The sequence below is a fragment of the Etheostoma spectabile genome, chromosome 1, assembly GCF_008692095.1.
Source record: "Etheostoma spectabile isolate EspeVRDwgs_2016 chromosome 1, UIUC_Espe_1.0, whole genome shotgun sequence".
Taxonomy (NCBI): domain Eukaryota; kingdom Metazoa; phylum Chordata; class Actinopteri; order Perciformes; family Percidae; genus Etheostoma; species Etheostoma spectabile.
The window spans coordinates 2,881,174-2,898,878 of NC_045733.1; the positions used below are offsets into that span (position 1 = coordinate 2,881,174).

General features: G+C 39.1%; 1 protein-coding gene across 2 annotated transcripts in view; it reads right to left on the reverse strand.

Annotated features, from left to right (window-relative positions):
- LOC116687381 (hexokinase-1) overlaps positions 1-17,705 on the reverse strand; it is a 40,051-nt gene that overhangs the window by 9,220 nt on the left and 13,126 nt on the right. Inside the window, exons 1-6 of one of the 2 annotated variants that reach the window (XM_032512721.1) lie at positions 12,292-12,736; positions 4,271-4,433; positions 926-1,074; positions 663-782; positions 308-403; positions 48-147 (exon numbers count right to left, since the gene is read on the reverse strand). In XM_032512721.1, coding sequence (XP_032368612.1) covers positions 48-147; positions 308-403; positions 663-782; positions 926-1,074; positions 4,271-4,433; positions 12,292-12,354 — 691 coding nt within the window. In that variant the 5' untranslated portion in view covers positions 12,355-12,736. Of the gene's footprint in view, positions 1-47; positions 148-307; positions 404-662; positions 783-925; positions 1,075-4,270; positions 4,434-12,291; positions 12,737-17,705 lie in introns of those variants that run through there. The other variant, XM_032512739.1, reaches the window with a different exon arrangement.

The window sequence follows — 17,705 nt, forward strand, 5'->3', positions numbered from 1 at the left end:
CCAAATACTTGACTTTAATAGGTTCCAAATGCACATTGATGTAGTACCAATGATAATGCCAACTTCACAGCGCTGGTCATCAAAACCACAGGTCATCATTGTTCCCACAGTATCATTCACTACTGCCATGATGTCAGCTTCATAGTCCTGAATGAAATTAAAGCACACACGGATAAGTGAGTATGGTTTGCTGTCATCTCAGTCATTCTGCATCCCAGTTGAATTAAACTTGAACTTCCGATGGCAGAACTGAAGTGTATAACTTCAAAACTAAATAAGCACAAATAAGGCAAAATATAAGACTCACTCCTCGTTTCTGAATGGCTTTGTTGAGAAGCTTGACAACGTCCATTCCCTCCACTCCACTGGTCTTGAAACGCTTTGTCCATGTTATCAGACAGCCCTGGAGACAACAGAGATAGAGCCAGAGAGAAGTGAGAAAAGGAATATAGTTGTTGAGACTTGGTTTTGTTGGGCACCGCCTGGCACACACACATTATTGTGGATCAGGTCTCCATTACAACCGCGGCAACTCATAATGTAAATGGATTGCATGGTAATTGTCAGAGATTTGAATAAAAGATAATAAATGGAAAATGTTGTGTGTCACAAAGAAGTCAACTATATCAACATCTGCTGATCAATTTTAAATTTTCTTTTACCTCATCTAGTTTGGTCTGCTGGCAGGGGAAGGAGAAGGTAAATCCAACTGGGAGCTTCTTGTCTTTGATGTTGTGTTTCTCCATGAAGTCACCAAGACACTCTGCCACATGGTCAAACAGCTGGAACAGAGGTGGAAAAGTGAGGGATTGTCTCAGGTTGAGCTGAAGAGACTGTGTGTGTGTGTGTGTGTGTGTGGTGTGTGTGTGTGTGTGTGTGTGTGGTGTGTGTGTGTGTGTGTGTGTGTGTGTGTGTGTAAACCTACTCCTGTTCCACTGCCGTGGATAATGTCGTCTGGCGTGTCATAGATTTGACTCTCCATCTGAACGGTCTGTTTCTTCTCATGGCTCACTCTGACGCGGAGAATCCTGAAGTTACTGCCTCCCAAATCCAACGCAATGAAGTCTCCCTTCTCTGTTGAGACGGAAAAAGTTGGAAGATGAGGGAGAGACGAGAAGAGAAAAGAGAAAGGAGGGTGAAATGTTAATTTGCAGTTAGGTACATATGGAAACTGTTGTTGACATTACCTAAGAACACACATCCAATGTAACTCTAAACCTCAAGTACCAGTTTAGAAAGTTTTACCAGAAGTCATACATATCAGAAAATTGTAGGGGTGGAAAAAATAATTGATATTTTTAGATGCATCGCCATTCTGTATATATACACTCATCCTATATGATCTACTTAGGCAAAACACATTAAGGCTGTTCATCTACTTTATCACATTATAAATGACCACCTCATGTTTCATGTTCTAAGTCAATTCTCCACCTTTTAAACATGACAGAGCCTCGGACTTGAAGATAACTGTGAAAGAAGGTGACTTTCACAAGTATGCTTCAAGGCTTACTTACTGGAATGACTACAAAGTAAAAACCTCAGTAGACGAAAACATTTCATTAAAACTTGTGTGTGACAAATATTGCATTTGTCAAAATCGAACAAACTCAAATCCAACCAATCATGCATGGAAATGTACATTAAAAAATTGTTGCATTGAGATGCATCAATAATCAGTTTTAGAATCGAATCGTTGGCCACTGCATCGGTGCCAAGAGATTCCCACCCCTAGAAAATTCTTGGTGTTGCTGCATGGGACACAGTTTAGAATAAAGAGCCCAATGATTTGAATACCAACTAATTTAGAAATAGTCAATCTTTACATGCTTTTTTAAATTTGTTGGCAATGATGATTGTAAACCGTAATTAATAGGTAGAAATGCCACACCACAGTAGGTTGTTTTCCAGTAAAGTTTCGATTGATATTAGAAACATTTTTATTTTTACCCAGCAGGGTAGTTTCACATCACTTTGATCTTGTGCCACAACCTTTTGTGCACATCAGAATGCGAGGTTGGGTCAGTGGTGCAGACTGACTGATACAACAGGACAGTTGCAATCAAGGTTTCAAAATAATGACAACATACAAAGTATTACTTTTCAATTTTAGTCTTTTGTAATCACTTTATATTCTCTGTAGGTCGGTGAGAGCAGAGAGAACAGACCCATAAAACAACACTGAAATTGTTATTTCATTTTATTTTTGGTGACTTTCCGTGGCTGTAAATTGATATCTGTGTATATTTGACAAGATAATGAAACGTATGGAGGGGCTCACAGAAAGAAGATGGCGATGCCGTCTTTACCACCAACAAATGGTAGCAACTGCAATTAAAAAAGATATAAATCTTTGTGTATGTGAGGACATTTATTTATTTAAATTTACGGTAACATTGATAAGAAATATGAGAAAGTATGAGAATTAGATTAGATTAGATTAGATTCAACTTTATTGTCATTACACATGTACAGGTACATTGCAACAAAATGCAGTGTGCATCAATTACTATTCAGAATCAGTTTTTCACAGTATCATTTGCATTTCTTGAAAATCTTATATTTAGTAATAAATCAGACTAAACCTATTGTGTTCAACCTTTGTAACTTTAGGTCTCTTAGTCATCATGTTCTCTAACAATGGCAGCAGAATTCGTGCTAATCTCTGATGGGTGTGTGCTTGTGTGTTTGGACTGGACTAACAGCTCTCATGTTGTAGACTAAAGTAGATTTAAGATTGCTTTTGTGCTGCCAACCTATGTTTGCTTCCGTTATTATTTATCTGACTAAAAAGATCAGGATAAAATCTGTCCCTCACTTTAAGTGGACAGGTCCTCTCCTCTCAAAGTACAGCACGTACACGATATGAGCAAATTCTGACTCACATTCACTTGAGTTACAAGGGCAGAACGACTGCAGAAAATGAAGATTAGACAGCATGTGATAAAAAAAATGACATAATGACGTGTGTAAGTGCATTGTGTATATTGTATGTCACTACACCAAGAGGAAACAGTAGTTTTGCTTTAGGTCAGATTAATGTAAGCAAGATATTTACGGTGCCAGATATAGAATGAAAGGTAAAGTTTATGTACTTTTTGTCACCCATCTCCTACTACACAACACATTTACTCATAAGCAAGGTTTTGTCTTTTAGGATTGTATTGTTTAACAGCTTAAACCACAAGTAACAAGTGATTTGCTACTAATCTAATCTAACTCCATACACTGTTGTGGTTAGCACTGTTGACAGCTAAAGGACTATGGTTGGTATCACAGCACCAGAACGGTCTGTATAAAGCTTGAATGTTCACCCTGTTCACTGTGATTACATCTTGTTTCCTCGGACATGCCAAAGACATGCAAGATCTGGTCATCTAGACACTTTAATAACATCAGAAATGGGAGGGGATGTTTCCCTGTCCTCTGAAAGCTGGGAGAGGGCCCAGCTACTATGAATGAAAATTACAAACTGGCCTTTGCTCTCTTTCTCTCCAGTGCAATACACTTTCCTGATGACTACGTGACTCAGTTTAATATTGAGTATAGTAAAACATTTTCAATGTAAATTTACCTAGACATGAGCAGTGGCAGAAGAGTTCTTCCTGTCTCTGTTGTGTCAGTACTAGAGTTGGGCAGTATCCAAATTTTGATATGTCAAACCTCCCTAATTTACTGCGGTGTACGGTATTACCGTGACTAATTAAACATGATGATGTAAGGTTCAGACGGTGTCATCAAACTGTTGGCTTGTGCCTACACGATCAGAAACTGAATACCAAACACTACTGAAATACCTCTCCCTTCTCATTAGGTCGGAACCCGAAATGCTGCCAAACTGCAGAACTACACATAAGCATTTTTAGGCATTAAATAAATTATATTTAATATTTAATCCTTGTCTTTGATATAAGTGCATTTTTTTTATGACGGTATTGAAACTGATGACGTTGTTTTCAAGACCCCACGGTATGCCGTATTACCGCCCAACCTTAGTCAGTACCTCTATTATTTCGATATAGCAAAAGTAGACTACATGCCATGAAAGGCCAAGAAAGAGGAGATTCCAGAGTCAATTTAGTAGATAATTTCATCTTTGTACTATATTGTGCAGCTGTCACTCATTTATATTGATAAAATAGGCAAACAGGCTTGGAAACTGATTACATGATAGAAAGTGCTTGAACTGGTGGGGTTCTGATAACCCAGCTATGGTGAAAATTTGAACTATAACATAGGGTTAGAGGCACGGATGTATTAAGGTACTAACCTGAGCCATCAGGGATTGACCGCACAAACGTTGGCAGCATCTTCAGCACAGCAGTGGGGTTAGTGTCCCGCCCCAGTCCTTTGACTAGCTCCCTCCGAAACCGCTGCGTGATTTCCTTTAACGTCTCATCAGAGAAACGCATGGAGTACAGGTACTTATCGATCTGAAATAATCAGACAAAAACCAAAGAGGCATTTATCTTCTTAATCTTAAGTATTAACCATCAATATGTTACCAAAACAATACTATTAATGTGCCACATAACAAAATCAAAAAATACTTTATCCTCTTACACTGGCTGAGTAACTAAGATTTACTGGATTTGTTACATCTCAAATTTGTTCTTAAGAAATGTCCTAAAAAAGGTCTGTAAGATTCATGAATCTTGCATAAGAAAACATTGGTGAAGGTCAAAAACTTTGTGAAAACGGCTTAAGTGAGTTTTAAGAATACATTTTTTCCTAGGAACAGTTGGCGATTGAGGCCCACTGTCTTTATTTTCAGTAAGCATGATGATGCAGTTAATCTGACTTACTGGCCAGCTCATGTTTTTTTTCTTCCTGAATTGATTGATCCCAGCTCTGCTTAACCAATAAATGAATCAGAGACATAAAACAAAATAACTAGGCCTGATTATATTGCTTTATTGCAACATAACGGAATGAAACTTAGGGCAATTGTTAAATTACATGTCACGCTATGGTCATATTGCAAAGTCAATGTCTAAGGAAAAGCACAGCATCATCAGTGTGACACAGCGAGACCAGGATACAGCACATTTGCTCAGTGTTGTTATCAACGCATGACTGCACATACGGGTGTTCATTGTGACTTTATTATGGGTATGACAGTAATGAGACATAGGAGAAGAGACTTTGGCAAACAAGTACTAGGGGGAAAAAGATTTATAAACTGACAGCATAAGGGTATCAGTTGTACTAAATCCAAAGATTAATCACAGCTAGGTGTGCCTTCAAGCAATAATTTGTGTGTTTCGACCATTCAGATTGCCTGCTGAAACTGCCAGGTGTGTAAATGATCGCATATACAGCACACAACAGCCTGAGCTGTCTAAGCGTCCAGGAACAGGATGTTAAAAAATGCTTGTGAAATCCATTGTTGCCTCTACTATGATGAAGCAAAAACCTGTTACACACCAAGACTACATACACATAACTCTGCTTAATTATTTTCCTTTTGACTCTTTCTGTAAAATAAAGAGAAATTGAGCAAGATGAACCCATAACTGGATAGTTATCCCTCTCTTTCATAACAATGACTACCAGACTGTGAGAAGTATGAAACACGGGTTTACACAAATATGCTCAGTATTAATCATTGTTACAGACATCAGATGGGAATTTATTGACTTCCTGTTTTAGGAGTCACATATTGACTGTATATTTAGCTGGTTCAGGACAATGCCAGTTTGGGTGTTAGTGTACTTTGCATCGGCTGGCCACAGAAATAGATAGAATATAATACAAAACAATAGTAGAGAAAATATGTGTGCTGACACTAAAAGGACAAATTCAGTGTTTTAAAAAGTTACAATCAGCAGACCTTTACCTTATTGTACATAAAACCCCACTGTATTTTGTTAGATAATCAGCTTGTATTGAAATAATAAAATATGTATAGGCAAACTTTTAAAAGACAATCAATGAATCATACATTTGACTCATACTCATACATATGGTTTTGATGTGACCATATGTGCTAGAGCATGCTAGTTAAGAGTGTGACAAGATTTTACTGACACTGCAATGGTCAATTTGTCTTTCATTATACATTAAATGGGCTCTAACAAGAAGACAAACATTAATTACCTGCTGTTTATCCCCAAAGTCATATTTGAATAGTATAAACAAGTTGTGAGAAAGAGAGTTACATACATGAGAACAGTACTGTCCAACTGCTAACTACTCTGTATAGGTGTTACATTCCATATATTCGCTCTAAATATGAAGCCCGCCTCTGGGATAAATGTTCATTAGCACATGTTCTTCTCATACAGAAGGCAAGTCAACCTCTCGCCTTCATTGGCTCAGTAAAATACAGTACTTTTACACTGCTGGACCGTGCCACAAACAGGTTCACAGCGCACAGAGTTGTTTTTTCCAGGTCTGGTTGATGGTTGGAAGAGATATTTTGACTTCAGTGACATGTTGGAGCTTGACAACACCCTCCACTCATGACGCTACAGCATGCCCTCAGCTCTGTATGATTTCAATTAGACCTCAAACAAACACTCAAACAGCTGTCTTTCCACTCCCTACTGCACCTTCTATCTGTCACTACTACACACTACATGCATTCAGAATATGTTAGTATTTAGAAGACCTATTCTGACAACAATTTAAAATTGAACTAGGTAAAAAATATTTATATTTACAGATGACTACTGTGTATTAAACATGCAGATTTTAATCATTTAATTTACAAAAAACAGCTTCAGTCTTGTTAAACACTCCTTGATAGAGCTGACACAGATGACACGGATAAAGTGGCAAAAAAGATTGCACTTTTTAAAGCATATTTGAAAAAAAGTGTACTTGAAATTCAACTTGGTAAACTATAATTTCTGCTGATTTGTCCATATGTGACACTGTGCCCCTTTGGTAAGACACCAAACAGGTTAAACATGCAAAGACAGAGCTTGTTGCATTTTTATATGCATTTTTGCATATGGTCTTTTTGACCCAGGTCAGCTGTCAAACCTGAGGAAACAAAAATAGAGTTGGAAGAGCTACTGCATCACAAATATCTGCAGTTTCTGTCAAGAACTTCTCATGTGAAAATAATGTAATATAATGGTTGAATTAGGAGTAGAAATCAAGTGTTAATAAGACGTTTCTCCAAACTTTGCATTGCCCTATACTGACACATTGACACTTCTGACAACTTGTTAAAGTTACATTTATCAGTATTTGTGATACTCACATTGAAACAAATACATCCCTGTAATGTGAAATAGTTCCATTGGGAGTTACTACTTTAGGTTGAGTTCATCCAGCTCTCTCCAACCCTGATTTGCTAAATGATAGAAGTGTCTGAGAAGCAGACAAACACTTAGGCCTCAGGTCAGCTAGAGCCTATGATCCAAGGTAACCACACCCTAAATAGTACAGTGGGGCTCGAAAGTATGGGCACCCCAGGTAAAAATTCTTATTAACGTGCATAACGAAAAAAAGAAAATCTCCAAAAGAGAAGGCTATAAGAAGATAGCAAAGCGTTTTCAGATGCCAATATCCTCTGTTCGGAATGTAGTTAAGAAATGGCCGTCATCAGGAACAGTGGAAGTTAAAGCAAGATCTGGAAGACCAAGAAAAATATCAGACAGAACAGCTCGCAGGATTGTGAGAAAAGCAAGTCCAAACCCACGTTTGACTGCACGTTCCATCCAGAAAGACACTGGAGTTGTGGTACACCATTCAACTATAAAGAGATACTTCTACAAACATGGTCTTAATGGAAGATTCTTTAGAAGAAAACATCTTCTACATCCTCACCCCAAAAATTAGCGTTTGAAGTTTGCAAAGGAACATATAGACAAGCCTGATGCATTGTGGGAACAAGTTCTGTAGACCGATGAGGTTAAAATAGAACTTTTTGACCGGAATGAGTAAAGGTACGTGTGGAGAAGAAAGGGCACAGAATTTAATGAAAATAACTTCTGTCCAACTGTTAAGCATTGGGGGGGGGGGTGAATCAATCATGCTTTGGGGTTGTATTGGAGCCAGTGGCACAGGGAACATTTCACGAGAAGAAGGAAAAATGGATTCAATGAAATCTCAGCAAATTTTGGACACAAACTTGATGCCTTCTGTGAAAAAACTGAAGTTAAAGAAAGGCTGGCTTCTACAAATGGATAATGATCCTAAACACACCTCAAAATCCTTGGTGGATTACATAAAGAGGCGTTAACGGAAGGTTTTGCCATGGCCTTCACAATCTCCTGACCTCAACATAACTGAAAATCTATGGATAGACTTAAAAGAGCAATGCGGGACAGGCAGCCCAGAAATCTCAAAGAACTGGAAGACTTTTGGAAGGAAGAATGGGCGAAGATACCTCAAAAAGAATTGAAAGACTCTTGGCTGGCTACAAGAAGCGTTTCCAAGCTGTGATACTTGCCAAAGGGGGCAGTACAAGGTGTTACCTCTGCAGGGTGCCCAAACCTTTGCAGATGCCATTTTTTTTTCTGTTATTTTGAAAGTGTAAATTATTTTCTTTGACATATTATACGAATGTCTAATCTGTCATTTGATGCCTTTTGGAGATTTTTCCATCTTTTCTTGGCTTCTGTATGTACATTAATACAAATTTTTACCTGGGGTGCCCAACTTTCGAGCCTCACTGTATATTATGTCCCAACATACAAATCATTGAAAGAGTAAATTGCAAACTTCTTTTTAATTAAAGACTTGTATTTGCCAATTTGAGTTGTACAATGCCTTGGTCCTAATTTTGGAAATCTTTCCCTTCATTACCATGTTCATGAATCTTAAAGTGGGAAAGCCTTTTGTGTTTCCAGAGGGAGCGGCTTGGTTGGGGCGTTTTATCCTCAAACAAAAGTTTGAGAATAAAAGAAAGCTGCTGGTGTGGAGTTAGAAAGTGATCTTACCAGACCTGCAGCCCATTCCTCATATCTGCCCTATACCTGGCTAGCCACATCTAGCACAACACACCCAAATCTCAAACCGTACTGTTGGCAGTAAGAGTTGTACTGTGCATTTCTTCAATTATCACCTTGCCTTTTTCTGTTCTGGGTTGTATATAAAGGGAACTGCATGGCCAAATGCAACAATGTTTAACCATTCCCACATAATGTTTTCACTTATGGAATGAGTAACTGTATTCTCAATGAACCAACCAGTTTATATATGGTGTTTGTGCATTCGGCTAACTTGGATTCTCAATGAGTTCCTAATCAGCTAATTGAATGAGAATGCATTCTTAACTAGTCTGCTCAAATAACAATGTCTTACTAGCTGACAAAGGATGCAGAGTCATAAAAGGGAGGATTAAAAGAAGACAGTGTCCACATTTCTCCTTATAAAAGTAAGAGATATCCACTGAACACAGATTAAATTCAGTTCCTGCTGCAGGATAGAAATTAGTATCTATGACTCAGCTATCTGCAGCTAGAAACCAAGTCTAAGCACTTTATTTTAGCAGCGCATCATCTGATCTCACAGCTCAGATCTCTGCTGTGGATTTTTATACCTCACATGAATACTGAAAATACTGTGCACAGCAAGTAGGATTTATTTTGTTAGTTTCGTTACTAGTTTTCCCACTAATGTTAAGCAAACTGATATTTCCTGATAAGGTGCCATTAGGCAACATATTGTGAGTCTATATGCATAATTATCTGACACACAACTTTCTCTGTCATCGCCTGAAGCCAAATTACAGGAAATGATCACACTCTCTCTGTCTCTCCTTCCCTCCCCTTTTGTCCTTTTCCCTCTCCTTCCGGTTTGCATTCCTCCTCTCAACAATGCCTGTTCTCCTCGTCACAGCGAGGGTGGTTCGAGGAAGCACTGAAACCTGACTCCATTGTGAATGTATGTGTGCACGATGTTGTACACACACAGCCACAGGTTGAGGGTGGAAAAATACTGTCCTCTATGCTGCCCTCTCCTGCACCTCGTGTACGTACACACACACACACACACACACACACACACACACACACACACACACACACACACACACACACACACACACACACACACACACACACACACACACACACACACACACACACACACACACACACACACACACACACACACACACACACACACACACACACAACACACACACACACACACACACACACACACACACACACACACACACACACACACACACACACACACACACACACACACACACACTTCAGCTGTGTGTTTCACAATTTCATTACTAAAGAAGTTGATGTTGAGGCCTAAACACACCCTGCTCTGCTCTCTACACAATAGCTACACATCTGGTACAGTGTGTGTGTGTGTGTTGTGTGTGTAAGCCTGTCACCTATGGTCACATGGTTTAAAGCTGGCCTATTTTGGGTAAGCAGGGAGAGGAAGAGAACAGGAGTAGAGGGAGGGAGACGTGTTGTATTACATCAGATCCTGTCTGCTGATAAATGTATTGTACCTTTACAGACTCTGATTTGACTCAGGCAAACAGCAGGCACACCTGGGAATGACAGCTTTGCGCCAATAAAGATGACTCAATTAAAACTGAACTGAGAAAGAGGTTACAGAAAAGGAGATGGAGGAAGGAAGAGCAATAGCTTTGAACTTTTTCCATTGATACAGTTTAATGCAGAATATGCAGTTGATGATGACGTGAGACATTATCAGGGAGCAACCTTAAAGGGACCATGCACCATATGTTGACAGCAGATAATTTGGAACAAATACAAGCTCTGTTCCTTTGCTACAAATACACACGCACACGCCGCTCCAAGGACGACCTAAACTGGTCCAGTCAGTTTTATACCAGAAGTCATTCAGTGAGGGCTGCTCAGCTGAGAAGTTATGAAAGACACACATTCATGGTGCTCAAGACACTCTTCTTGTCTTTAACCTTAAACTTTATATTTAATCATGCTTTAAAACCTACTAAATAAGCTACAACAATCAGCTTCAGGGACTTGTTTTCCCCTCATTCTTTTAGGTTAAACACTTATTAATGCTAAAGGAGACTTTTAACAAGACAAAAAGCATCGAGACATTGGTATGGGCAGATACGAAGACGAGGCAGATATGTTATGTACATTGCTGCTACTTTCTTTAAGTCGATTTCTCTCTTAAAGTGCTCATATGCTCACATTGGTGCAGCTCCTCTTTTCCTTGTGTGTGTTGAGCTCTCCATGTTAGCTACAGAGTGAGGCATCTCACTATCTTTGTTTGGAGTCGCACATGAGCACTATCTAGGTAAGGACACCCAGTCAGAAGCAGAGTATGAGGGCGTGCTGTGCTAGCAGCTAGGCGAGCATTATAACGTGTGTTACAAAGTGACGCACGTTTGTTGCGGAAGTAAAGGCTGGACTACAAGAGAACTGTTTGGAGCAGTTTGTGAACAGTGTTTTCTGTTGGAGATGGTAAGTCCCTTTGGGATGGACTTTAGGCTTTTTCACTTTGTAAACCTATAACGTGCACAAAAAAGATATAACAAGATATAACAATAATAAGATATAAGGAAAAGGAAAAAGCCAAAAAAGCATAATATGAGCACTTCAAGAACACAGATAATACAGTATGTCTAGGATAAGATGATGATAATGAGCATGTCAAAGGATCAGTTGTTAACAGGCTGCTGCAAAATGATGAAAGGCTGTAAATGTACTGAATACCTGAATATGTGATCTTATGTGAGCCTCTTAGCTCTTTTTCCTCTTCCTACTCTAGAGCCTCTAGTAGAGAGCTGAGCTGAGAGAAATTGAGGGCAAGGTATCATTTTAACGGGAACATAAAAGAAACTCAGCAACCCCTTAAAATTACATTGTTCTTTCTTCAAGTTCTACCTTTTCGTCCCTCTGCTCATCTGTTCCTTCATTATTGCCTCGAACGTCCTCTCTCCTTTTGGCCACACCTCTCAAAACTTACATCATGGCATTAATCTCACACATGAGTCCTTACACATCTTACTACATAGACACTCCCCTGTGCAGTTTTTCACGTTTCACTGACCAAGTTTGAATTACATCTTACAATGAAATCAAAGCTCAGTGTTTGAATTGCCTACTGCACTTCTTTCCCAACATCCTCTATGTTGTATTCACTTCCTTAAAGAGTTTTCACAGAACAAAGATTTCCTGATATGTACAATACTGGGAAAACACAGTCTTACAGCAACGGTACGATGATGGGAGTATGAGTGAACTCAATGACCTCTACAAACAAATGCTCTCCTCTCTACTTTTGCTTTTTCTCCCCAACAGTCTCTCTCACTCATACAAACACAATGTCAAAATGGAGGCAGAAGAAACAGAAAGCACTCACCTTTTTAACCTGATCATCCTTGAGTTCAGTGAGGTAATAGGCTAGTAGCTGGGCCGCAATCATCCTGGTCCTCGTTCTCTCTCTCTCACACACACATGCAGACTCACTCAAACAAACACACACACACACACACACACACAAACACACACACACAAACACACACTCTGTCTCTCTAGCTCTCTCTATCTGTCACACACACGACCACCTCCAGTCAGATGGAGAAAAATCCTAAATAAAAATGTAAAACAAAGGAACTCAAACTCTCCTCTGGCTCTACTTTGTACATACAATCTGTCATACGCTTCTGGAGATTTAAAATATCCTGAATCCAGTCCGGTATGGTTTAAAATAGACAGACCTTCTTCATGTGTGGCTAAGACACTATAGCTCTTCCCTCTCTGAGCATGTGAGTAAAGCCAGGAAGCATGAGTGGTGAGACAGCAAGTTAGCTACAGGAGGCAAAAAGAGAGAAGCAGGGAGGGCCAGAACATGAACCCTGCCCACTGTCTCTGAGCTCATTGGTTAGTTACAGAATGTGAGTGGCCATGGGGGTGAGTGTCACATCCTCTTTTCTGTGATTGGCTGGTCTGCTGACGCCTTGGAGGCAAACTCAGTGATGGAGGCGGTAGTCTGCCTAATTAGGGAGGGTAAGAGGGGGAGGGGCAGAGAGTGAAAGACGGAAGCAAGGTGAGGAGAGAGTTTAGGGTTTACTGTTTCAAGGAAGGAAGTTATAAAGTCACATACCATTCGGTGTGGTGGGTTGGTGGGAAAATGACTCTCACAGTCATAATATTACTCAAAATGGGATGAAGGAGTGGAACCTATGTCCTGTGTTTGTCATCTCTTCTGGCTTTATTGTCTGCTTGCTGTATGAAGACAGGAGTGTGTTTTACAGTTTTTCAAAATTGGTTACACAAATTTTGTGAATCCTTGGCTCATTTTCCCAAAACTGTAAACACAGAACACAAAATCACAAACACAAAATGATAAAGTCCCTAGCAAAAGCAAACATTGCATTCAAAACTCTTTCAAAATTTTTTTTTTTCATTAAAATGACATGACCAGACACACACACACACACACACACACACACACACACACACACACACACATAATTTGAATAGACCCTGTCTCCCAACAGCAGCACACTGATGTCCTCAACACCAAACACTACTTTGAATGGCCCATCATTAGGTTCATGTCTTTTGCATTCTCGGTGTTACGCTGTAGCCAGTTGTAAAAGATTGTCACAGTGATGTAAACCCACTCAAATATAAATGAACAAACACACACTGTTCATGTCTCTGTGTTTTTCTATGTCACTTTCTCTTTTGCCATAACTTTCTCTATCTCTTTCTGGCCTTTTTGCCTCAGATAAGACATTTAGCTCATTGATGTTGTGTAATGCCTTTGCAAGTTGGTAGTGGATGATACAGGTTTTTATCACAGTGCCTAATGTCATTCATGTATCTTAATTTGTTTTTTGTTGTATTTGGGCATGTTTACCTTTCCATGTTATGTCTCTGTTGGTAAAGGCATTTGTTTCAATATAAAGAAGACCAATTGTCTTGTGTTGTGTTTTGTATTGCACCATCAAAAAGCTATTGTCTTTTATTACCTGAGGTGTGCTAATTAAAAATGTATGACCCTGCCTCATCATGTGGGTCTGTGTGTGACTGAAGCCTTTGACCAGGAACACCATAATATGTGTCCCTGGTTTCCCCTTCCCTTGGTTATGTGAAACAACAAAGAACAGAGAAATGTATATAAAAAAAATATTAGACAGAACGTTAGCTATAAACTATTATAGATTTAAAAATGTAAAGATTACTCATTTTACTATAAAGCCTTTTGTCTATATATATATATATATATATATATATATATATATATATATTATATACATATATATATACAGTATATAAATATATATATATGTATACATATGTCATAATCCAAAAGCAGAACCATGTTGATGACAAACTGCACCTGTCCTGTTGTTAACTCCATCTCTCCACCTACTCACTAACTCCACCATCCCAACAGTCAACCGATCAGACAGTCAGTTCCTCTGACTAAACTCTTCTGTCTGTCCTTTCAGACAGACTTGATGTCATAATCACAACAACAACAGCTGTCTGTTGTTTGGCCTCTCTAGAGAACAACCACAGACACAAATGAACTTTAATGCCTTATACACTTACGTAATATGTTGGATGTGGAGTTAATTCCACCATAATACCTCATCTCTGCCAACCTGCCTGGACCTTTTGTGTTAATGCATGTGGTGGTCATTCTCTAAAACCTCTGAACAAACCTGTCTCTAATCTGTTTCAATTGGTATCATACATTGTAACACTGTTTTCTTTTATAAAGATTCATCTCCGTGAACCTACGTTAATGTAAACCAATCCTCCTTTCCCATGGAGCCTTTCCTAAGTACTTTCTCTCTTATAAAGTATTTCTGATTCTGATTATCTTTAAAAATGTATACATCCCTGTGGTAGAAAATATATATCCCTGTGTAAGAAAATGTATATTCTCTTAAACGCTTTCAGAATCAACTCAGAGGTCAAGCCAGTAGACGATACCACAAAACCATTGTGATTGGATTTTTTTCTAACAGGTGCAACATCATGTCATCTAAATTTGGTCACTTATAGACAGTGATTAGAAAAACAGCTCTCAGAGGTTTAGCACCCACTGCTGTTTTTCACGTCAAAAGTTATCTTCTGTTAACAATTTGAAGGTAATAGTTTGGTCATTGGAGTCCATAAATTTTGCTCTTAATGTAATCCTGTGACGTTTTTTGCAACAGTTGCTTATTCCTTTTCTGTTAAATACTCAAGATAGGAACTTTATCCAGCAACATGCCACATGAAACTTACACGTGCCCCATTGGTAATCCCCTGACCAGCACCTGATTAGTTTCCTCTTCTCAAAATCCTAAACAAGGGGAGGACATTTTTAATATTTTAGGTTTAACCAAGGAGAATTGCGTCATTGCGCAAAATAAAGAAAGCAAAAAATCAAAAGGTCTTCTGTGAGAAAATCTGTTTGATCCGCAGCTCTTTCTTTCTTTAACCTGTCTAAAAGATATGGCTTAAACAATTACTCACCTGTTAGCATGTCTCTCATTGTAAAGATCCCAGGAGACAGCTACATTTATATTACAGATCAATATATACTGTATAGGCTATCTTTATTCAATCTGCTCCTGATAAGCTGAGACTCATGACAGTGAGTTAACCACTTGTTAATGCACACAATGCTGTACAGACAACTAGCTGCTAACATGTACATTGAATTTCCGCAGCGTGATGTTACATGATGTTTTCAAGCTCCGCTGTTGAAGTTTACCTAAATGTTTGTGCCTTGCCTCCTCCTTCTTCACTTCATACATCCATTTCCCGAATATTTTTGAAGTCTTTTTCTACAGGCTCATAACAGGTAATCCCCATCCCAGCAGTGTTGGTTCCTCCAGACTATGTTACTATCTGGATTATTACCTTCATTGAAGTTTTCCCATGATCAAGCATCCAACACTTGTCAACACAATGAGGTTTTGAAACATTGTCGTGTCTCATTTTTCCCCGGTCGACTCCACATAGAGGTTTGACTCTTCGATTCATTGTATCTTTAAAGACAATAAATGGGTGTCAAATAAAAATGAATGCCTGTGCTCCCTGAAAACTATAATGACAAAACAGAGCACAATCCTGCGAGAACAGGGCCACAGCTCGTCCCCTCGTAGGTCCTGAAGAACCAGCGTCTTAACTCTGCCAATCGTCACCATTTCTGTGTGTGAGTGTATGTGTATGTGTGTGTGTCTGTGTGTGTTTGTGTGTCTGTGTGTGTGTCAAAGCTCTTATTGTTGGTTTGAAGGGGAGACAAAGACACCACATTCAGAGCCTAACACACACACACACACTCACACACGCGCATGTGCACGCACAAGAAAGTGAATGAATAATAAGAGTTACACACCTTGCTCCCTGAGGAATGGTCAGTCAGGAAAACTGAAAGATGTGAGGGGCATTTGACGTATTCAAACAAAATGCTAAAATTAAAGAGGGATGTACAGTTATTTAGCATAAAGTATCCAACAGAGAGGAGGAAGTTTGTACAGACGTGTATGAAAAGAGTAAAGAATTAAAGGAAACACAAGAGGCAAAGAGTGACAGAATATGCCATCACTGTGCTCCAGAGCTGCAGAGTCAGCAGCACAGCTGTGTTTTTGCTGCATTGAAGCTGCAGAGTCAGTGTATGTGTGGTTTAACCGTGAAGCTAGGTCACTACTGGGACAGTAAGGGATTACCCTGCTGTGTGTGAGTGTGCGTGCAAGTTTGTGTCGTAGCTCTCAGATGGTAGCATTCTAACATGCTAATCCCTTACAGATTAGCGTTCTCACTCCTGCTAACAGGCGGCGGTTCTCAAATACCTTTCCTTCACTCCTTTCTAACATTTCCTTTATTCTTTCTTTCTTGATGCTTTGGATTTGCAGTGGATTACTTTCTATATTTCTTGCACTCTGATAATTTCTTCCTATCTATCTAATCTGTCATGAATGGATTGTCATAAATACACTGATCATTGCACTTCTCATTGTATTGGATTGTATCCAGTATTGTCAAATCAGTTATAAGATTATAATATGACACATAACAACCCCTAATTGTATTTTCTGCTGAAAGATAAAACAGACAGACAGAATGGACAAAATGGCAAGGATGCAGAGACAGACAGGCGATCACAAGGACAGAGAGTCAGTCCAGACGGAACAGAGTGCTGGTTGTTTTTATTGTTGGGAAATGTGGTCAGCGGCATTCCAATCCTCCTCTTAACCTTCATCAATACTGAGATACTGCTGACTCTCTCTGTCGCGCACGCGCACACACACACACATACACACACCCATTTTTGTTCTACTTTTACACTGCAGTAATTTGCATCAGTAATTTTTTTAATAAGTTATTTAGTTCATTGAAGCAGATGATTCCTTCACACTAACTTAATACATTATTGTTTTTGACATGTAATGTTGATCTATTTAGAATATATGGATTATGTTTTATAAAAGAGACAAAAAGGTGTGCGTGCGTGTGTGTGACAACTGAAGCTTTTTATTAGTTGCCATCGGAGATGTTATGGTTGTTGCATGTATCCTTTTTGTTTGGTCTCACTTAAAGTGATAACCTTGAGTAGCTTGCAGGGTGTGATTTGTGATATGAGCATCCTATCACTTCCAAAACTAAGTATTCAAAGGCAGAGACTTTAATCAGTGCAATGCTAACACAGGCATCATGTGACTGAGCAGCTGTTGGTGTGACACTTTTCCCACAGTTGACTTGGTAATGATTGGAAAGTAGAGGGCTCTGGTGTAAAGCTCTCAACTACCAAAATATTTGTGTTAG